This window comes from Drosophila obscura, unplaced genomic scaffold (assembly GCF_018151105.1).
Source record: "Drosophila obscura isolate BZ-5 IFL unplaced genomic scaffold, ASM1815110v1 contig_9, whole genome shotgun sequence".
Classification (NCBI taxonomy): Eukaryota; Metazoa; Arthropoda; class Insecta; order Diptera; family Drosophilidae; genus Drosophila; species Drosophila obscura.
The window spans coordinates 5,081,945-5,101,999 of record NW_024542883.1 but is presented as its reverse complement, the minus strand read 5'-3'; the positions used below and the strand labels follow the sequence as shown (position 1 = coordinate 5,101,999).

Here is a 20,055-nt window from a genome sequence, read left to right as displayed (position 1 = left end):
CATTTTTGTTTTGTTAGAAAACAATCGATCAATTCATCGCCGCCAGCCAAGGGGTAAGTAGATCGAACCACACTAAGTACAAGCAATCCAATCCAATCGCAAGATCATTAAGAACCCAGAACTAACAACTGCATTCAACCATGTGTGATCTCGTGTCTACTCTCTAACACTAAGAGTAAAACTAAGACTCTCTTTTTACAATCTCCTAATATGTACTACTTGAGCAATTTCTTCTATATGTAAACCTCACCTACATCTCATTCAATTCCCTTCCTCTCCTCTCCTCACCATCCCTTTCGCGCATCATTCTAAATACGTATGCGTTGTACTATATACTATGTAGCACGATGCTTAGTCGCAAATCGGACTGTGGCCTGCCCGAGATCCGCATTAAAGCGCCTTCCATCGAGCGCGGGGCACACTATTATAATCATCATAGTGCCGGCGGAGGCGGGGGTTCGGGATCGCTCAGCAAGCACTGGTCCTACGAGCAGGTGGACAGGTACTGCTGCCCTTGCCCACTAATTAAGCGTTTTCCCCATATCCTTTAGAGATTATGTGTCCTTACCTAGCCCCCTTAATGTGTTGGTGTGTGTTCGGTTTGTGTTTGTAACTCTCTGGATCCGTATTCGTATCTGTATATCTGTCTCTATCTGTATCTGTATCTTTTTCATGCTCATACTCCAGCTCATGATCATGATCTGTCTGTCATAATTGTGTATATCTTTCCCGAACCTTTCCTTTGGTAATTGTAATTGTAATTGCATCTAACTCTGTCTCTGTCTGCCTTCCCATAAAGTTGTATTTGCTGCTATGATTTAAATCTATCCCTATGCGTTCTTTGCTAGTATGTATTGTTGTTTGGCTTGAATTAACCCTAGTTTAAGCGTTTTGTGTTCACGTTCCACAATAAGTTCAACTCCACGATGCACTCGCATGTACACTGTGGAGCATGTAGCGCACACATCCCAAAAAACCGAGCACCGAGCACCGAGCATGCTAGTGGCAATTGCCAGTCCTGTTCGGAGATATCAGGTATCTGAACGGAGAGCTCTGTATTAATGTGTAATCTTGGTGCACTTACAGCGCTGGAGACTTCAACTTGGAGGAAGAGAACTTTGCCCAGCGAGATCATCACATAATTGTGGAGGTGCTGATTTCCTCGTGGTACGCCCTGCTTGCCAACACAGATCTGATCTGCTACATAGTGGTGTTCATCAATCAGGTGAGTGGCTATCATACGAGTATGCCTCACTGGACCACCACTCAATTTATCATTCCCCTCTTGCAGGTCGTCAATGCCAGTCTCATTTCGTTGCCGCTGCCCATAATGGTCTTTCTCTGGGGCACTCTGTCCCTGCCACGTCCAACGAAAACCTTCTGGGTCACACTGATTGCCTACACGCAGGCCATTGTTCTGATCAAGTGTATCTTCCAGTTCAAACTGATCTGGGCGAATTATCACAACCTCCCCAACCAGCCCCTGACGGCCGCCAAGATCTTTGGTGTGGAGATGAAGACCCACTATGCTGTGTACGACCTGATGCTGTTGCTGGTGCTCTTCCTGCACCGCTACCTGCTCAAGTCGCAAGGACTGTGGAAGTCGGGCTACAAGGACACAGATCAGCAGTTTGCCAAGCCCACCGCCAGCATGTACGCCAAGTAAGTCCACAGGAAAATGAACTTCCCCTTGAAACTATATTCTCCTTCAAGCAGCGATGACCGAGACGACAGCGACAACCTGTCTCAACCCGACTCCCGCCACCTGAACGATGATGCGGCTCAGAAGTTGAGCCTGCAAGTGAGCCAAGCTTCGTTGCCGGGGTCCCCGGAGTACAGCAAGTCGGGCATCAATCAGCTAGAGTAAGAATACCCAAGAAACCAACAGGTTTTCCATTTGTAACTCTTTCAATTGCTTGCAGACGAACCAAGTACACCTCCTCGTTGCACAAGTTCTTCTTTAGTCTGGTGCATAAGTCCCGTCTGGCCACAGACGTGTATGCCCTGATGTTCCTTTGCGATTTTATAAACTTCTTTGTACTGCTCTTTGGCTTCACAGCATTTGGAGTGAGTAGAGTGAAGACGATCAGGCATCGCGACATCATTTCACTGAACTTGTTTCCATTCTACATCCTCAGACACAGCAAACGGAAAGCGATGAAGGTGTGCAGACATATCTGGCGGAGAATAAAGTGCCTATACCATTCCTGATCATGTTGCTGGTCCAGTTCCTGCTCATCGTCATCGATCGGGCGCTGTATCTGCGCAAAGCTCTAGTGAACAAGATTATTTTCCACTTCTTCTCTGTGATCGGCATACACATCTGGATGTTCTTCGTAGTGCCGGCGGTGACGGAGCGCACCTTCAACTCGCTGGCGCCACCGATCATCTTCTATGTGATCAAGTGCTTCTACATGCTGCTGAGCTCCTATCAGATCAAGTCGGGCTATCCCAAGCGCATTCTCGGCAACTTCTTCACCAAGGGCTTCTCGATGGTCAACATGATCGCCTTCAAGGTGTATATGCAGATCCCGTTCCTATACGAGCTGCGCACCATTCTCGACTGGGTCTGCATCGACAGCACCATGACCATCTTCGACTGGCTCAAGATGGAGGACATATTCTCTAATATATATCTCATACGCTGCACCAGGCAGTCGGAAACCGACTTTCCAGCGATGCGCGCCCAGAAAAAGGCTTCCATCTCGAAGCTGATTATGGGCGGCACCATTGTCCTGCTGATTGTCATTTGCATCTGGGGTCCATTGTGCCTGTTTGCCCTGGGCAACGCTGTGGGCACCTCCAATGTGCCCTTCCAGGTGTCGCTCTCCATCCGCATTGGTCCCTACGACCCCATTTATACCACCAACAACTACGATAGCATTTTCGAGATCGATCCCACGATGTACTCGCAGATGACCAATGCTTATATTAAGGATAAACAGGCTCTGACCTTCATCACTGGCTACGACGCAACGGATGTGGCGGCGGTCAAGCTGGCTGGGAACTCACCCTCCCTTTGGAATATAGCCCCGCCAGATAGGCAGCGTTTGCTGAATGATTTGAGAAACAGTAAGATCGATGATACGTGCTTACGGTGGAATGGAAACATCATTTAGTTTCTACTCGTTTCAGATCATACGCTCAAGGCCCGCTTCTCTTACACCCTTACACGGAAGGCTCCGGCCAAGGGTCTGAAAGAAATTGTAGGCGATGAGCATGCCATCTCCCTGGACGAGACTTTCGAGGGACGTGCAGCTCTCATTAATATGCTGAACGAAACCCACGACTTGGAGCCAACGGGCAATGACACCAGTACCAATGGAACCAATAGCACTGCTGAAGAAGTAGTAGTGCTGCCTGCCATGATACCAAAATTCATCAAGGTGCTCAACTCGGGCGATGCCGCTGTGGTCACTGTGCTGAGTCCCAAGAACGAGGAATACCGTCCTCTAGTCATCCAAATGCATCGAGACAAGGAGACAAACGGCCTGTGGTGGGAGATACGAGACTTCTGCAATGACACCTTCTACAATACCACTCTGAAGGAGTTCGCCTACAGCAACTGCACTTCCGGTATCGTGATGTATACCTTCAACGACAAGAAGTTCCCATCGACGTTCAGCTTCCTCACAGCTGGCGGGTGAGTTGACAGACTTTTATCCCGTGGAAAAGGAAGCTTTTAAATTTTTAAATGTTTTTCTCCCAGCATCATTGGCTTGTACACCACATTCGTGTTATTGGCCTCGCGCTTCATGAAGTCGTTCATTGGCGGACAGAATCGAAAAATTATGTTCGAGGATCTACCCTATGTAGATAGGGTATTGCAGCTGTGTCTAGATATATACCTGGTAATTATCCGATCATCTCATAAAAAATAAAAAGAATATCACAGTGACATTATCAACTTTTTTAAGGTACGCGAGGCCTTAGAATTCGCCTTGGAGGAGGATCTGTTTGCCAAATTACTCTTCCTGTACCGTTCGCCCGAGACGCTCATCAAATGGACCCGCCCCAAGGAGGAGTACGTGGACGATGATGCCGACACCGACTCGATGAGTGTGCGGCGGTCCGAACAACTGCAGCAGCACCAACAGCACCAGCATCAACAATAACATAGGCCCAACCCAAGCGCTTAAGTAATCTAGAACTGGTCTACGTATATAGTACGTATTGCGTTAGCGTAGGTTTCATAGTCTTTTTTAAACATTTTTTATATGAACACGTTTGTATAAGGACCTAGACATAGAGCTAGCTAGAGAGAAACACAAATCAAAACAAAACACAAAGGTACACATCACCCATTTATACGGTTTACAGATAGTTCGATTTTTTGTCACAAGTACTGCCCGTGTGTAAAACTGAAAAGGTCTAAAGTGTACACCAACTATTTTAAGCATACATACAAACTGTTCGTACAGTGTACACACGTGTGTACCGTACACGCAAATGTCTTTAGTCGTAAGTAAGCGAAAAGTGCTGCTATTTGTTAGCTAAACAAATGAAAATATGAATTGTAATTGTCTAAAGAGAGAAAATAATTTATTTAAGTTATTACTAAACTATGTGTACATCAGTGAAGAAAAAGGAGGAGGATAAACTAATAATAATCATGAGAACTCATATTCAGGGAATTTTAGCATTTTACAGAAACCGTATGTGTAAAGAATTAACCAAAATGGTAGCATCTAACAATGAATGTTTTATATATATTGATACGAAACAATAATAACTTGTAATTACCAATATCGATCGCTTCGAATAGCTACGTTGCCTCTATGTGCCCTTTACAGAATATTAAAGATATTATGTATATGTTGAACTGTTTGTTATAGATTGTAAATTGTACTAGTATGAATCTGTTGCAAATACTACATATATAGAGCGTTGACTTTAGTTGTAGGCATATCACATCACATCTATATTTTTATATTGAACGCAAAAATATCATTTGCTTGAGCGACCATTTAATAGGCAAATTCATATCAAATACTTACATACATATGTATGTGCTAGGGCGCGTAGGCTTTCAATCAAAATTGATCAACCACATATGTGTATATCTCTAACAGGCAATCTCTTATACATAATTGTAACTATACAACACGCCAACTAAATCTATATGTGCTATTTTATATATACTAAATCGAATTGGAATTGTGAATCTAAAAATCAAACTAGCGACGAAAAACACAAACAAAAAAAATGAATTTTTGTACCAAGAATTGAACAACATAAACCTTATATAGTACTATAAAAAGTGTACCTATTTTTTTAGTGTTTAATTTTTCATTATAAGCTTAAAGAATACAAGAAATACTTACGAACTAAAATAAAGAATCCAAATTTAATGTAATAACAGGAAATGTTTTTTAATTTATTGTTAAAGTACAAAGTGGCTTTAATGTATGTATGTGTGTATGTATTAGATAAAGGGCTGGTCTACACTCTGTCTACAATGCAGGCAAATGCTGTTCTGTAGTCTTTGAATTAATTTCGATTATACACACGGAATATTGAAGATTTTGGATCGGCCGAGACCAACAAAATATAGTAAAAATAGATAATCAAAAGTTGCTTTCATTCAAAAAAAAGTTTTGACTTCTGACGCAGTGATGCGAAGTCCATTAGATACTATTTAAAATAAAATTATCAATAATAATTGATTCGATTGAGGTTATGTACTTCCATGAATTTTTCCCGAAATTTCTGTTGTGGGACCTGTTGGTGTTATTTTCCTGGCAATTAGGCGACATATTTCTAAGCTGTAATGAATCAGTGCAGCTGATTTTAAATTCTTCCTTTGGTTTTTTGTGAAAGATGGTCTGCATTATTGGCTGTTCTGACGAGGCTGATCGTAATGTCTGTCCATAATTGTTTTAATATCTTTGATCGAAACGTAAGTTGTTTTTTTGTACACCATTCTGTCTGTTCAACTAATTGCGGTATTCAAAAGTCAAGGATGTCCTCACGCTGTCTGAGCTGTATTCTGTCCAGTTCTAGAGCTTTTGCAAGGGCACTTGGCATGTCTGGGGGTTTAATAGCAAATAATATATGTTTATTATCACCGTTAAATCCCATTATAAAAACTCGTAAGGCTTCCTGTATGATTTGTGTTTTAAGTATCTTTGTTAATTCATTCTCCTTTCCGTATTTCATAATTGTTGCATTGATTAGCTGGGTCATTTTCTTGTTGACCAAATTATAGTAATTTCTTGTTGAGAGATTACCTTGATTTAGAATACTCAGCTCATGTTCTAGTGTGTGTATCGGTCGTTTGTCGCTATACTCAGAGTCTAGTCTGGAGAGTATAGCGTCAAAATCTAATACTGTATCATAGTTAATCAATGCATTGCTTGCCGTCCCTATTATTTTGTTTCTCAAAATTAGCAATGCTATAGAGTACTGTCGACTACCTCGTCTATAAAAGCCCATTGACCTTTCCACGGCTTCGCGCCAACATATATATTTGTTAAAGTCACCTGCAAATGTTGGTACTGATTTGATAACTTCTAGTGTGGCGTCACTATCCGAAAAACCTCCGATTTGCTTATGTATTAGCCCTGCCATATTATGCTCTTCTTAACTTTATATTACGTGTCCATATATCTATCGGTAATAACTTTTTTTTAACTCGTCCAGTTTATTATTGTAGATCTGCTGTAAAATATTTCCCCTTTTAATATGGAAATATGAAGCTCTTCCTTTTTAAGAAATTCTTAAGCAAGAAGCTAGAAAAGAGAAGAGTGCGATGGGTACAAAAAAATCAACTATGTATACATGTACTCGTATGTGGTATATGTCAAGTGGTTATTTACTTATGTACAGAACTTCGGAGTGGCTTGATCGTTTGTTACGTCTCGGCAAAAGTGTGGAATCCCTTGGTCAGCAGTTGTTGCAGCCGATGTTTGGTGTCACGATTGTATGTTTTGGTACATTTGGTATTCAGCTGGAACCTTTTTGGAGAATTGTTTTTTATTAAAAGTTTTTTCTTCCTGTATTTTTTTAGTTTTACCAACGGTTTTATCTCTTAATTTTGAGGGAATGTATGAATTGTTTTTTTTATTTGTTTTTTGTGTTTGGATATGTTTGGGTTTTGCGTATTGTTAAGTGGATATATTCAGATTAATTGGTTGTAATCACACTTTCACAGTTTTAGTTACATCAGCGGCAGTACATTAGCAGGCTAGAGTATTCCGTACCCTTCCCTGAAATGTATGTATCTGCAGCTACTATTTAAATATTTTTCGAGGCTCAACTGGTCCCATTGAACTCATTTTCAGAACTGAAATCTCTTTCTTGTTTGAATCTTATTGAAACCTCATCATATGCCACAGATCATCGCCAGTTCCGCTTCTCAATGCAATTGTGTTAAAATGCTTACGTTGACAAGTTTGGCGGAGGGGGCCTTGATGTTTATGTTTAATGCTGGAGTGAGACTGGACCTAATGTTTACGCTTTTGGGGATGGCTGGTCTCAGTTCTGCTTGCCTTGCAGAGCCAATAATTATTTGTCATACTGTATGTCATACATAATGTATTGTACTTTATATACAGAAAGAATTTTTTTTAAGTGGTATGTGTTTCGTAGAATATGAGCAATAGAACTTACACATGTCTACACTTTCTTTATGGTGTCGGATGCGAGGTACTTGCACCCTATACCTGTGTAAAAAAAAACATACAGACTTTGTTAATCCTATATTCATTTATTTCTTAAAGCAGCACACAGTACAAATTCACAAATATTGCAAAATAAAACCAAGATCATAATTCTCCATTAGGGAATCCGCGTTGAACAATTCCGGTAGTGCGTGAACTTGAGCTCACTGTCCAGGCTGCTGGCACTCTCTGTGCTATGCTGGCGGCACAACTTGACGGCAGGATACACCTCCTCCCACTCCGAATCGCTGCGACTGAGTACGCCACGCTGACGCGGGGCTGTGAAGGAACTCTCCTGCGGCGATCGGGCGGTGGGAGCGGCAAGCACCACGGGCAACGGATTGTTCAGCATTTGAGTAACGCTCTTGGACAGGCGGATGGACTGGATGCGATTGTAGCCACTGCCCGCAGGCTTATAACGTTCCAATTTCAATGTCAGACGCGCCATTTCATTGCTCATCCACTCTGGAGCGCGCATATTGTTCCACGGCGAAGACTTTTTCAGAAATAAACCGAGCGTAGAAGCGGCCAAGCGCTTTTATAGCCAAGGGTGCGTGACATAAGGCCCAATCGATAGGGCTTGCATAAAGCGAGCTCAGGGCTGAGGGCCTAGAGCAGCCCGCTGCCACATTTGCACGGGTTTCCACCCCCAGTGCTATTGACCTATTAACTAGTACTCAAACACTCAGCCATGTAACAATTTCCATTATTGCAACAAAATATACATAACATTTAATTAAGAACTAGGCGAATGGCGAGGGACACAGAGAGACGAGTTAAATAAGAGAACAGTTTTGAATCAGCCACAAAATTCGAGCTAGTGGTGGGTCAGGTCAGTGTAACGGAGATATGCAAAGAAGTGCTATGTACATCTACTAAAGCAGTTTAGGACACCATTTAGGAGTTAGGACAATTTGCAGTTGTCGTCGTGCAGGCGATCGCCATCGATTTGAACATCTTCATCGTTGGTAGAGAATATTCCGCCCTGGAGAACTTTGTTGACGGCGGCGCGTGCCAGGTAGCCTGTAGTCTCTGAGTAGGGCAGCGAGTAGAACGTAACTAGATCCTCGTGCTTGACCTGTTGTGGTTGAGGCTGGGGATGATGTATATTGTTGTCTTTGCAGTACATGGCAAAGGCCTCGGCAACAATGCCATCCAAGTCGAGTGCTTGTTTGAAGTGCAGCTCAGGATTGCTGAAAACGATATAAGATAGATCAATCCAGGAAATGAAATTCATTGTGATGACTGCCACTTACCGATTGAGTATGGTGGCCACGATGCACAGCAGTTCCACAGTTATCTGACGCCGCTCCGGACGATCAATGCAAATCAGAGTCTCCTCAACCAGCAAATTGAAGGTCAGCTCGCCACGGCTCATGTTTGTCAGTGTGGGCGTCGCTGGCAAGTGATGGCCCTGCGTCAGGATGCCCTGAGGAGTGCGCTGTAGGATCTCCCAGATTTTGTTATAGAAATGTTTGGGTACACGGCAGAGGCAGCCCTCCAGCTGACGGCGTTGTAGCGTGGTAAGCCTGTTATGCAAATAGTTGTGATACATTTTCGGAGGGATTAAACAGAGTTTTTATTTTCCACTTACTTTTCTTCCACAGCCCATTCGCTGACTGTAAGCACTTTCTGCAGAAGGATGCGCACCTGGAACGGCGAGAGGTTGTCCACATCGATGCTCTGTTGTCCGGATATTTGCAAGTAGATTCTCATGGCCTCCAGCACCCAGCCAATGCGGATTTTAAGTATACCTCGGAACATGGATGGATTGGTGGCTATTAGACGGCCACAGTACAAAACAACCTCCTGTTGCAGCACCGCCTGAATGACATTGTAGGGCTGGACACTAGTGTACATGACATTCTGAATCTCCGCCGGAGTCATGGGCTTGTCGAACACCGTCTCCTTCTGGCCAATGATGCCTACTGTGAGTTCCTTGCCATTCACCAGGACAGTGGTGATGAACGGACTGATGGAGTCCACAATATGGTGGAGCAGGGAGGAGCAGTAGCGCACAGCACGCCAGTACCGCAGTGAACCAGCGCGATGATAGAGTTGGGTAAGAGCTGTGTTCACATTTAGACCATTAACTTCAAAGTTAGGACCCTCGCGGTTGAGCAGAATGCCCCACAGTTGGCACAGGCAGTAAATGGAATCGGTGTTGCGCAGGGCATTAATGATGTCCGGTGTGGGTTGGTTGTCAAAGTGCTGAAAGAACCCAAATGGTTACTCAGAAAATTCCAACCGTGAGAAGGAAAATCGCTTACCGCCACGGAAATCTTTTCCTCCACATAGGTCAACGCCTTGGGCACGTCAGTCAGCGACTGGTAGCCAATGTACTCGTGGTTTATCTGCGAGAAAGCGTTCTCGTTGTCCGTCAGATCGCTCTGGTTCATAAAGTCCAGATGCTCAATGCAAGAGCTGCTGATCAGGTTCTGTAGTCGTCCAATGCGCACTTTCATGCCATCGCAGTAGCCTTTCTTGAGCATGGCCAGCAAGTCGAGCATCTCCTTGAACTGTGGATCGCGCATGTGCTCTTCGCGTATCAGCAGACACACGGTGGGCCTGCCCGACAGCCGCCAGTACTTTCCCACGAACTGCAGCTCCGTCTTGATGTCGTCGATGAGCAACGCCATATCTCGGTACAGATAGAAGTCGGAGACCTCAAAGATCAAGGGGTAGCAGAGCACCGTCATGCCGCAGATGCGATACACTTTGCTGGTGCCTAGAGAGCCCACTGGCCGTGAGGGGCGTCCAGACAAGCCCACTTTGTTGTTGACCCCCAGATGCTGATACACTTTGATGAGCTCAGTAGAGCTCCAGATCTGCACAGGCTCGACCTGGAAATATTTAATTTGAATGATTTTTCACCTCAAAAATGAGATTGTAATCGACTCACTTCGTGTGGCGTCTGGGTTTGAATTCCGTAGGTGGCCATCATAGCCTGCAGTCGCATGGATTCTGCAATCAGGACAATCTGCACCACTAGATCAGTGGCAGTGCCCTATAAGGGTTACGGAAAAGGGATTAGAGTTCGCACGATATGAGCATTAGATTGAATTAATATGTTAGGATGCATGAGGCCAATTTAAAGTTCTTGGGTTTTAATCACATTACAAGAAAATTTTCAATAGTCAAATGCCAAAATGCAAAAACACACAAAAGGGGAATAATATAGGAAGGGTAGTGAAGGATGGGATCTGAGGGAAAGTAGCAAGGAAGAGTGGAAAAGAGTGGAGGGACAATAAGTACACGTCAAGGGGGTATAGGATTTTACATGCCAAAAAAACATAAATAGATCTGACATATGCCAGTACTTTCTGTACAACAGATCAACAATTTTAAATCGATTTTGGATTACAGTTTCTGATGTGTTTTAATCAATTTAAAAAAGACAATAGAAGAACGATCTCAAAAGTGCATTTTTCTTTTATCAAATTTGTGTCAAATTTTATTCAGCTCTTGTTAAGTTAAATAAATCCCAGTACAATTAACATTGCCAATTGGTGACCCTAAATAGGGCCCAGACTTGACCACAAATTACCTTCTTGTCATCCAGTATAAGAGGAATGCGTGGTTTCTTTAGGTATACGGTATGTTTATTGTTTAGTAGAGGAATATATGGATATTTAACAAGGACAGTTAATTAGTAGCGAACGTTTGCAAAGGTCATTGCTCAAGCAATTCTGCTGTATTTTGGGCATTTTATTTTTCAGCGCTGGACACTAAGAAAATGTTAGTTAAAAGATGTTTACACTGCGAGAAAGTGTAGAATTGGGAGTACATTTTCTCATCTGTCCTAATGTAAACACCTTCAGAACAAAATGAAACCAAATCAAGCTTGATCGTTCTATGAATCGTGGGTTAAACACAAGAGTTAGGAACTGCAAAATATATATAGAAGAAACCCAACCATCTGGTGATAAATTACTTACAGTGCCCGGTTTAGCCTATAGAGCGTGTATTTATGTTGGTTTTTGAATAAAATATATTTATAGAGAGGGAAAAGAAACCGAAAAGAGGAAAGAGAAAAACTTTTGATTTAGATACCAAAGAGGAATTTGTTCGCTATATATGTACATACAAAACGAAAGTACAGAAAAAATATTACAATACTTAAATATGAATTAGGCAAATCAATAATTATAAAAGTATGTGTGTGTTGTGTGTGCGTGTTGATCGTTAGACGTGTCGTAGTTACATATGTATATCTTTTCGATCAAGTGTCTTGCCGTACATGTTACGTTTGCATAAAAAAGCCACAAGAAATAAACTAAGTGAATTGTGGTGTGAAGTGTCTTTGATCTAAAAAGCATAATTGATTCATACACATAGGAGTAATTTAGTGGAGTATAATTTTGAATTTATCTATAATTTTGAGTGGTATTAAGCAGACACATCTACTTACTTTGTGTTTATCATCGATTGCTTTGCCCTGTTATTACAGAACCAATATTATGAGAACAATTTGGATTTATGGGCGATTTTTGTTGATTTTGTTGGGGTATATACATAGTTTGGGGAAGCAGTAGTATTTAGTAGTAGAGAATGAACAAGATGTAGATAGTATAATGTATTAAATATCAAGAGCCAATTAATAACTTAACCCACACTGAGAAGAAGTACTGAGGGGAGTAAAACAAAATCGTGTACTAAGATTCCCATTGGGGAGGCGAACGCAAATACAAACGGCAGACACACAAAACTCATCAGTGGCAGCAGCAAGGATCCCCGCCGATTGGGGTAGTTGAAAACCCAGTAGCCCGACGCTATGAAATACGCTTCCAAAACAATAGTTTATGGTGGGAATTCAAGAAATCTCCTTTGTTACAATTTAATTAATATTTCATAGCGTTCAATTACCCCACGACTCTCCGGTTCCAACTCACCTGAAAGGCTGAATATCGACCCGCTCGCCTGGGACGATTATAGCTGGGCAAGTAGCGACGGATGGGATCCAATTCATTGATGTGCAAGAGGCCAGCGGTGAGCAGCTGCGCAATGATGAAGAAGGACTGGCCCCAAAGGAACAGCGACTGCGATGGAGCACGCATATAGGAGCCGTCCCCATCGGGGGCATAGTACATGGTCACCACGGGATCTCCGTTGGCATCAGTACGCAGACAGCGGCGCAGATCATTTTGGAACTCTTCGATCTGTTCGTTGTTGTTTTTGAACACACCATCGATGATCATGGCTATGAAGAAGAGCGGCCATTCGCATTCAAGGCCCTCAAACTCTTTTAGCTCGCCGGAGTGATAGTAGCGACGCGTCTTGTCCTCGTTCTTGCTGAGGAACCCGTCTCGGGTGAAGCGCTTAAAGCCCATTTTGCTCCGTAGTCGATTGACCACATTCTGTTTAGTTTGTTCCACGAGCCGATCTTCGTGTGAGGCAAAGGCTGGGAAGGAGAGGGTCAGAAGCAGCGAGGCATCCACTCCCTGACCAGGAGGAAAATGATTAGAACAGAAGTCGATGATGCCAGCATCCACTAACCTTTGAGCTGGACTCACGGGGCAGCATGGTCTCGAAAATACTGCGGTTGCGATTGTGAGCATCGATATCTACATACACAACGCTCCAGGATGCTCCCTTCTCGCCAAACAAGTTGCATCCGTTGATGGCCTCCAAGGCTGACTTGGCCATGCCAATGGAGGAGGCATGGATCTCGGGCGTGCCATTGTTGTACTTGGAGCCCCTCTCCCACATGCCAAAGTCTGGCGTGCGATAGGCACGCTCCACATAGTACACCAGATTTTGCACAAAGGCCACCTCGTCGTGGGTGTAGATGATCTGCAGGCCAGAGGTTATCATCTGGACTAGGAACAGTAGATAGAGAGACACCTAAACGAGGATAAATAATTGTTTAAATCTTCTGTTGCAGGTTAAATCATTAATTCGACTCACGCAATCGATTTGCAGATGGTTATAAAACTCGTCCGGGTAGATCTTCTCGCCCGTATGCAGCTGGAACTTGCTGTGCAGGGCATGTGTGTTGGACTGACGCTGCTTGAACAGCTCCACCCGCAAGGCCTGCTTCACCCAGCACTCCAATATGCCGCGCATGCATTTGACAGTGCTCTGGCCCAGCTCGTAGGACTTGCCGCGGTCATCATCGATGCGTCTGTAGGCCTGGTACAAGCTCCACACGGCGGAAGCGCAATAAACACTGTCACGCACTGAGCCCACCACCTGATCGGTGCTCATCACCGGGAACAGGCCAGTGATGGGGCTCTGATAGCGCAATAACTGCCGCTTTACTGTGAAGGGAAAGTGTTACATTCAGATGTTATCTCTTAATTCCAATATGTCTGTGACAGTGACACTGACAGCGGTAGCGTCTTTGCGTTTGCCTGATAGCGAATGCAAATAAACAAACGATTCTGTTTACAATGGAAGAGCGAAGGTATTCGCGATGCTTATTAATAGACGTGTCAGCATAGCGTCGTTTGGTGGTATTAATTGATGGTCAATTGGCTGCGCTGCCCTACAGCCAGCCCCAAGGTTATATAAATAATGTAATTTCCCGTCAAAGTTCTTACCGATGCCATAGTAAATGTCCAGCTGCTTTACAGTGTCCTCGTAGTTGGATGTCTTCAGGAACTGGTCCAGATTTATATCCTCCAAACTATTGTGGCGTCCACTTGTAGATATGCCACTGTCCGGAGCTCCCAAGCTGCTGCCGCCTGGAGTTGTGATGGAGAGACCGAGTCTGGGATAGGAATAAATGAACATCTATCATTTGTTTTGTGTAATTTAACATTTAGTCGTTACTCACGATTTCGGCACATTCCGCATCGTGACTTTTCTTCAATTCAATAGAATGTATCAAAGTCAAAAAAAAGTCAAATGAAATTCCTTCCCATCAGCTGATTTCGTCCACCAGTCTGGCAGCGTTATACCATTTAAATGTATAAAAATGCTTATGGGACAGTAGTTTAAAGCACAAAACCGACGGATTGCAAGCTATGCCGATTCGAGATGTGAATATAAAGCACAAATTTATTCATTCATTTGGTTCGACATTCAATCCATGCAATTAAAATGCAAATACATTGCGTACATACACATTCACTGTGGAGTTTGCGCAATATATGTATGATACCAGTGCAGGCAACAGCTGGGAAAACTAGCTGTTTTTTGTGGGAAAACATGAAAAAGATATGAAAAAACCGCAATTATCGCCACCTGAGTTAATTATCATATTATTATCACAGACAGAGCTGTACATTTTTCGTTTGGGAGTGCATGTTTTGCACACTGTTCAAACTAGCTTTAAAATAGCTGAATTGGGAAGACTAAAAATACGGTTGCATTGGACTAATGCACTTGATCTGGCAACCCTAATTGTAAACAGTTGTTTTGGTCGAAGAGCAGGTTTTCGCCCGTGTTCTTCATCACTATGATGGACAGCGGCGGCGGCTGTTGAATTAACTTAATCATAATCATCTTATCCATTAACGGACGCTGCGCAGCCGCGACGAAGCTGTGCCGAGTGAGATCATCAAAACGGGCCGCTGCCATTGTTGGCCGTGAAATGCAGTTTAAGATGCTCTCGCCGTGGCACTGGCTGTGAAATCGAGTCGCGAAAGTTTGCAATTAGAAATCGAAACCTGCAACGAAGTACTTAAAGTTATGCTGCACCTGCTAATACTCAACGGGCTGCTGTCTATGGCAATGGCCCAAGCGAAACCGGACGCAAAGCTCACATTGTCTTTGCCGAATCTGCCGTCCGATCATCTCATACGCTACCTCAACACATTTCCTAAACTGAAACAGCAGCTGCCGTCGAATGCCACGACCAGATCGACCTCGTTGGCCTGCTGGGGCCACGAACGAGATTGTAGTGCTGAAGCACGCTTTCAGAATCCCCACTGTGCCGGGGATCACACTGGATGGGCGCGAAGCAAAGAGGCTCAGATGCAGACCTTCTACTACCAGGCTGACTTCGGCTACATACAGCAGCAGTTGTTGGAGCTCACTCCGATGTGCATGCCCAAATACCTCACCGACTCGTCCTTGGAATGCACGCGATATCTCCGCTTCTGCCGGGGACGCAATCTGCTGTTCGATCTCCGCGATGTGGCCCAGCGAGAGGAGCGCATTCGCTATCACATGGATGTGCTGAGTCCTGGCCAACTGCTGGGTCACTGTGATTTGAATCGAACGCGTCTCTCGGCTGAAATGGACCACATTGGGTCTGCCCTGCAGTCGTGGGGTCCTGAGCTGCGCAACTTTGCAGTCTTGCCGAAGCCCGTGCTGGAGAGCCACTTGTGCGACGTAGTCGTGAATACGCCCACTTTCATCATGAAAATCGACGCGACGTACAACATGTATCACCATTTCTGCGACTTCTTCAACTTGTATGCTTCGCTCTTTGTCAACCAGTCCCACCCGGCCGCCTTTAACACTGATGTTCAGATCCTTATTTGGGAGACATATCCATACGACTCGCCGTTCCGGGACACGTTCAAGGCCTTCTCCCAGCGACCCGTTTGGACGTTGAGTGATTTGGAGGGAAAGCGAGTTTGCTTCCGGAATATTGTGCTGCCGCTGCTGCCACGCATGATCTTTGGGCTGTTCTACAATACGCCCATAGTAAAAATAGAAATTTACTGATTGGGATGTGTACCTACTGATACATATATTGCTTCTTACAGATCCAGGGCTGCTCGAATAGCGGGTTGTTTCGCGCCTTTTCAGAGTTCATTTTGCACCGCCTCCAGATTCCTTTCAAACCGCCACAACGCAGATTGCGAATCACCTATCTTTCGCGTCGCACAAAGTATCGTCAAGTGCTCAACGAGCTGGATCTACTGTCAGAGCTGGAAAAAAATGAGGATTACTTGGTCGAGCGCGTCTCCTATGAGCGGTAAAAAACTTAAAATTGAAATTATGCTTTTGTTGATAGCTGTGCAATCTTTGCAGGCTCTCCTTTACCGAACAGCTGGCCATCACACGAAACACAGACATTCTAATTGGAATGCATGGCGCCGGCTTGACGCACTTGCTCTTTCTGCCCAACTGGGCATGCATTTTTGAGCTGTACAACTGCGAGGACCCCAACTGCTACAAGGATCTTTCTCGGTTGCGTGGTGTTCGCTATCGCACCTGGGAGAACCGGGAGCTAGTCTTCCCCCAAGACGAGGGACATCATCCAGAAGGCGGCGCACATGCAAAATTCACAAACTATCGCTTTGATGTAGAAGAATTTTTGCACTTGGTTTCCGAAGCGGCTAGCGAAGTTCGCTCCCATAAAGACTTTCCCCAGGATATGCTGGATACGCCAGAGAATCATCGTGTGCCCCAGCACAACGAGCTGTAGTTCCTTTTTGTGATCCCAATGCATTTCTTTTAATTATTTGCTAGACCCAAATATTAAAACGGTATTATTTAAATATCGACTAGTGTGACCGAATATGAGCCGCCAGCGCTCAAAGGCTGGCTGCTGCGAACATTGATTGATATGAATTCCAAGTGATGAGGTAAACAAAAATGGCTTGAGATAATAGTTAAATTAACTACTCCAAAGTAAATTACGTTAGAATAATTATTAAAAATAATTTGTGCGTTAAAATACTAAAAACTGAAACCGATTTTCGGGATTTAGCTGCGTGCGCTCAGAGGCTGATTGCTACGTGTGTATTTAATTTCGACGCTATCGATGAACTCTCATCACTAGTGTTTTGTTTTTTTTGGGTCAGGAAACAAATTTTGTGTAAATGTGATAATTGTTTGTAAGTTTGCCCTTATAATCAATCTTATTACGTTTATAGTATCATGAGCTGGTTAAGCTCATCGTCGCCTGCCCTTGGCTCTGACTCTCAGCTTTTCTACGACGCCTGTAACACATCTACAAAGTGCTACCTGTCAGCGCCCCTTCACATATTTCAAATATACTTGGGACAAGGCACATGCAGGTCGTTGGAAACAATGGAACAATATTTAAGCATGGATCAAGAGGTATTAGTAATGAATAAAAAGTCATGGAGTTCAATAAAAGAAAGTGTGGATAGCCTTATTGCATCGCTACCGGTGCTGCTGGGTTTCGTGCTTTCTCGAATGCTCTGCGCGCATCTGCCGAGGCTGTCGACGCGCAGATTCCTTCTGGAGTACATGCTTGTTGCTATACCAACTCTTGTTTTCTTCATGGTATGCAGAGATTTCCTCCACTTGTACTCCATAGCAGTTTGCCTGGGCCTCGTATGGTATCTGCGTCCACGGCCAGCAGTTGGGTTGAGGAACGCGAAGTATGAGGTGGGAAAGCGCCCTCTGGTCTTCACCCTGCTAAGGGCCGTCTGCAACTGTGGAACGAGTGTTGCTATCCTGGCGGTGGACTTTCCAGCCTTTCCATTACGGTTTCGCAAGAGTCGAACTTTTGGGGCCTCATTGATGGACTTGGGCATTGGCTTTTTTGTGGTCACAATGGGCTTGGTGTCGCATCGGGCCCGGAATTATGCCGACTTGAAGAAGCTGCCCAGGGCGGTGGTTCCTTTGCTGCTCCTGGGTCTGGCACGCACAATCGTAATATCGCGGATCAACTATAGCCAGGATGTGCACGAGTATGGAATGCATATGAACGCATTCTTCATCCTGGGACTAACCAAACTATTTGGCACTCTCTCCAGTCTTCTGGCTAGCTCAGATGTACAGCTGTTAGGACTGGCTATGGGTAGGTACGATTGAGAATGTTCATAGTAAATGTCTAGTGATTTCCCCGTTCTTTTTCAGGCATTCTCTCTATGCACGAACTAGTGATGCAGTTGGGTCTATGCGACTATGTGATGTCGGATACGGTGACGCGACTTGACTTCCTCAGCTCCAACAGAGAAGGCCTGAGCTCCTTACCCGGCTGCGTTGCTCTCTACCTGTTCAGCATTTACTTCTCCAAGTGGTACACTTCCCAGGATCATCTGCACTACAAGCAATTGTGCTCAAAGCTGAAGCGAATCCTCCTGATTGCTGTTCTCCTCTGGGCTATGGTATTCCTCAGTGCCTTCCTCTCGGGCATAGCTCGGGTCACGTTCAACTTTGGATATGTGATTTGGGTTTTGGCTGTCTCCGTGGTAATCATCCTCATCTCTGCCTTCTTCTTTGAGTTGGCTTTTGTGCAGACGCGTCCTACATTTGGAGATTGTCATAAGGAAACGACCAATTCCCTTCCCACCTTTGTGGAGAGCCTAAACATGAATGGCTTGATCTACTTCCTGCTGTCCAACATCCTCACGGGAATGTGCAACATATTTTTCGACCCCAATAACCGCTCCACTGTTGAGTGTGTATTCATCCTGCTCGCCTACATGCTGATCTGTTCTATGATGGTCTTTATTATGCTTAAGAAGCGTATTAGGATAGCTTAGAAGATGGGCCCCCAGATCTGTTAATAAAAATTATTTTTCCAATTGTTTTGCAAAAGGCTTAAGCATAGAAAGGACACGAAGCTCCACTAATCCGTGAAGATGGACTCAAACGGCATAATAAACCCGTTTGGCAAGACCAGGAATATTATTACGGGTGATCCTTTGTCGGCGATCTGGGATCTGGGGTCCTGGTCGGCATTAGAATCCTTGTATACCTCGTACACCATGTAGCCATCCCTTGCGCTGACTAGTCTCGTCCACAGCCACTTTTGGGTTTTGGACGGCGCAAGGCTGGCCCCTGACGACAGTTTCGACTTCAGTCGCTCATAGGCTAAGGGGCAGGCTGACAGCGACTCCTTAGTGCGCTCGCCGAGCAGATACTCGCCGCCTTTATTACGCGTCCCGCAGTCATCCACGGGATTGGCAAAGTCCACACGCGGAGACCGCCGGCGCGGGAAACAGGAGGTGGAGCGATTACAGCAAGCTGGCTTTTTGGATGCCATATTGATGCAGGGTGGCTTCGGCTTGCAGGGAGCTAACGGAACTTCTCGATGACTACTGCAGCTGGGCGGCCGAGAACAGCAGGTTGTGGCCGAGGTAGATGGGCAAACGGGACTTGGAACGGCGCCGCAGCTGGTCGTGGCGCATTTTTCGGCGGAAGTGTTGTCTACTGGGGCTGTGGAACGATAATACTCATAGGAGAATTGGTCTAGAGATGGCACCACCTACCGCCTGCAGACATGGCCAGCATTCGGATGACCTTAGTAGCCCCTGAATAGTATAAAATACGATCCAGCGTTGACATGATGATCTCATCTGGATAGGGTCCCAGCAAATCGTAAAGCGGCGCCTGTGGTGTCTTCTTGAACTGTAATGTCGAACCGCAATCGCAGCCAGTGGGGGTCGGGGATGGACAGCTCATATTGCTCGTCAAAATCTTCTTAAGTTTAATAAATATAAAATTTATTTCATGATTTTCCAAAATACTTTTTCTAAAGTCAGTTATCGATGTATACAATGAATAGCTGAGCCCA

The 20,055-nt window shown here is 44.5% G+C and overlaps 6 protein-coding genes across 11 annotated transcripts in view; 3 read left to right on the top strand and 3 right to left on the bottom strand.

The window, feature by feature from the left end:
* LOC111069217 (piezo-type mechanosensitive ion channel component) overlaps nt 1-5,363 on the top strand; it is a 33,203-nt gene extending 27,840 nt beyond the window's left edge. Inside the window, 9 exon segments of the mRNA XM_022359167.2 lie at nt 18-53; nt 1,087-1,225; nt 1,292-1,653; nt 1,717-1,863; nt 1,923-2,067; nt 2,139-3,072; nt 3,136-3,643; nt 3,710-3,851; nt 3,918-5,363. Coding sequence (XP_022214859.2) covers nt 18-53; nt 1,087-1,225; nt 1,292-1,653; nt 1,717-1,863; nt 1,923-2,067; nt 2,139-3,072; nt 3,136-3,643; nt 3,710-3,851; nt 3,918-4,115 — 2,611 coding nt within the window. The 3' untranslated portion in view covers nt 4,116-5,363.
* Nucleotides 5,364-7,694: 2,331 nt separating this feature from the next.
* LOC111069226 lies at nt 7,695-8,245 on the bottom strand. The gene has a single exon (XM_022359198.2). It carries the CDS (start codon nt 8,137-8,139, stop codon nt 7,780-7,782), a length of 360 nt encoding a protein of 119 aa, XP_022214890.1. The 5' UTR covers nt 8,140-8,245; the 3' UTR covers nt 7,695-7,779.
* A 101-nt stretch (nt 8,246-8,346) lies between these two features.
* Nucleotides 8,347-14,550, bottom strand: LOC111069220 (probable phosphorylase b kinase regulatory subunit beta). Of its 3 annotated transcripts, XM_022359181.2 has the most exons (12): nt 14,440-14,550; nt 14,204-14,373; nt 13,569-13,921; nt 13,158-13,505; nt 12,554-13,102; nt 12,073-12,099; nt 11,209-11,244; nt 10,564-10,668; nt 9,932-10,504; nt 9,256-9,872; nt 8,918-9,190; nt 8,347-8,854 (listed from the first exon to the last, which is right to left on the bottom strand). In XM_022359181.2, exons 1-12 carry the CDS (start codon nt 14,457-14,459, stop codon nt 8,566-8,568), a joined length of 3,360 nt encoding a protein of 1,119 aa, XP_022214873.1. In that variant the 5' UTR covers nt 14,460-14,550; the 3' UTR covers nt 8,347-8,565. The 3 variants fall into 3 exon arrangements, with proteins under 3 accessions (XP_022214873.1, XP_022214875.1, XP_022214876.1); XM_022359183.2 differs by lacking the exons at nt 11,209-11,244; nt 12,073-12,099 and adding an exon at nt 11,600-11,614; XM_022359184.2 differs by lacking the exons at nt 11,209-11,244; nt 12,073-12,099.
* A 468-nt stretch (nt 14,551-15,018) lies between these two features.
* Nucleotides 15,019-17,079, top strand: LOC111069221 (EGF domain-specific O-linked N-acetylglucosamine transferase). Of its 2 annotated transcripts, none has more exons than XM_022359186.2 (3): nt 15,019-16,259; nt 16,322-16,533; nt 16,609-16,735. In XM_022359186.2, the coding sequence occupies exons 1-3, from the start codon at nt 15,297-15,299 to the stop codon at nt 16,637-16,639; spliced, it is 1,206 nt and encodes a 401-aa protein (XP_022214878.1). In that variant the 5' UTR covers nt 15,019-15,296; the 3' UTR covers nt 16,640-16,735. The 2 variants fall into 2 exon arrangements, with proteins under 2 accessions (XP_022214878.1, XP_022214877.1); XM_022359185.2 differs by having other exon boundaries at nt 15,020-16,259; nt 16,590-17,079.
* A 211-nt stretch (nt 17,080-17,290) lies between these two features.
* On the top strand, nt 17,291-19,063 carry LOC111069222 (uncharacterized protein At4g17910). 3 transcript variants are annotated; one of them, XM_022359189.2, is made up of 4 exons: nt 17,291-17,379; nt 17,438-17,624; nt 17,848-18,333; nt 18,393-19,063. In XM_022359189.2, exons 2-4 carry the CDS (start codon nt 17,576-17,578, stop codon nt 19,019-19,021), a joined length of 1,164 nt encoding a protein of 387 aa, XP_022214881.2. In that variant the 5' UTR covers nt 17,291-17,379; nt 17,438-17,575; the 3' UTR covers nt 19,022-19,063. The 3 variants fall into 3 exon arrangements, with proteins under 3 accessions (XP_022214881.2, XP_022214879.2, XP_022214880.2); XM_022359187.2 differs by having other exon boundaries at nt 17,438-18,333; XM_022359188.2 differs by lacking the exon at nt 17,291-17,379 and having other exon boundaries at nt 17,407-18,333.
* LOC111069224 lies at nt 18,952-20,055 on the bottom strand. Its single transcript, XM_022359196.2, has 2 exons — nt 19,751-20,055; nt 18,952-19,697 (listed from the first exon to the last, which is right to left on the bottom strand). The coding sequence occupies exons 1-2, from the start codon at nt 19,941-19,943 to the stop codon at nt 19,108-19,110; spliced, it is 783 nt and encodes a 260-aa protein (XP_022214888.2). The 5' UTR covers nt 19,944-20,055; the 3' UTR covers nt 18,952-19,107.

What these genes read in the sequence shown, in the direction of transcription:
- LOC111069226 (XM_022359198.2), bottom strand. Translation starts at nt 8,139, where the DNA reads ATGCGCGCTCCAGAGTGGATGAGCAATGAAATGGCGCGTCTGACATTG.
- LOC111069220 (XM_022359181.2), bottom strand. Translation starts at nt 14,459, where the DNA reads ATGCGGAATGTGCCGAAATC. An exon ending in GGACATTTACTATGGCATCG is followed by an intron (nt 13,922 to 14,203) that starts GTAAGAACTTTG and finishes TTCCCTTCACAG; the next exon opens with TAAAGCGGCAGTTATTGCGC. An exon ending in TTATACTGGATGACAAGAAG is followed by an intron (nt 10,669 to 11,208) that starts GTAATTTGTGGT and finishes TAACCCTTATAG; the next exon opens with GGCACTGCCACTGATCTAGT.
- LOC111069221 (XM_022359185.2), top strand. Translation starts at nt 15,297, where the DNA reads ATGCTGCACCTGCTAATACTCAACGGGCTGCTGTCTATGGCAATGGCC. An exon ending in TGTTCTACAATACGCCCATA is followed by an intron (nt 16,260 to 16,321) that starts GTAAAAATAGAA and finishes TGCTTCTTACAG; the next exon opens with ATCCAGGGCTGCTCGAATAG. An exon ending in GAGCGCGTCTCCTATGAGCG is followed by an intron (nt 16,534 to 16,589) that starts GTAAAAAACTTA and finishes CAATCTTTGCAG; the next exon opens with GCTCTCCTTTACCGAACAGC.
- LOC111069222 (XM_022359187.2), top strand. Translation starts at nt 17,442, where the DNA reads ATGAGCTGGTTAAGCTCATCGTCGCCTGCCCTTGGCTCTGACTCTCAG. An exon ending in GCTGTTAGGACTGGCTATGG is followed by an intron (nt 18,334 to 18,392) that starts GTAGGTACGATT and finishes GTTCTTTTTCAG; the next exon opens with GCATTCTCTCTATGCACGAA.
- LOC111069224 (XM_022359196.2), bottom strand. Translation starts at nt 19,943, where the DNA reads ATGAGCTGTCCATCCCCGACCCCCACTGGCTGCGATTGCGGTTCGACA. An exon ending in GCTGGCCATGTCTGCAGGCG is followed by an intron (nt 19,698 to 19,750) that starts GTAGGTGGTGCC and finishes ATCGTTCCACAG; the next exon opens with CCCCAGTAGACAACACTTCC.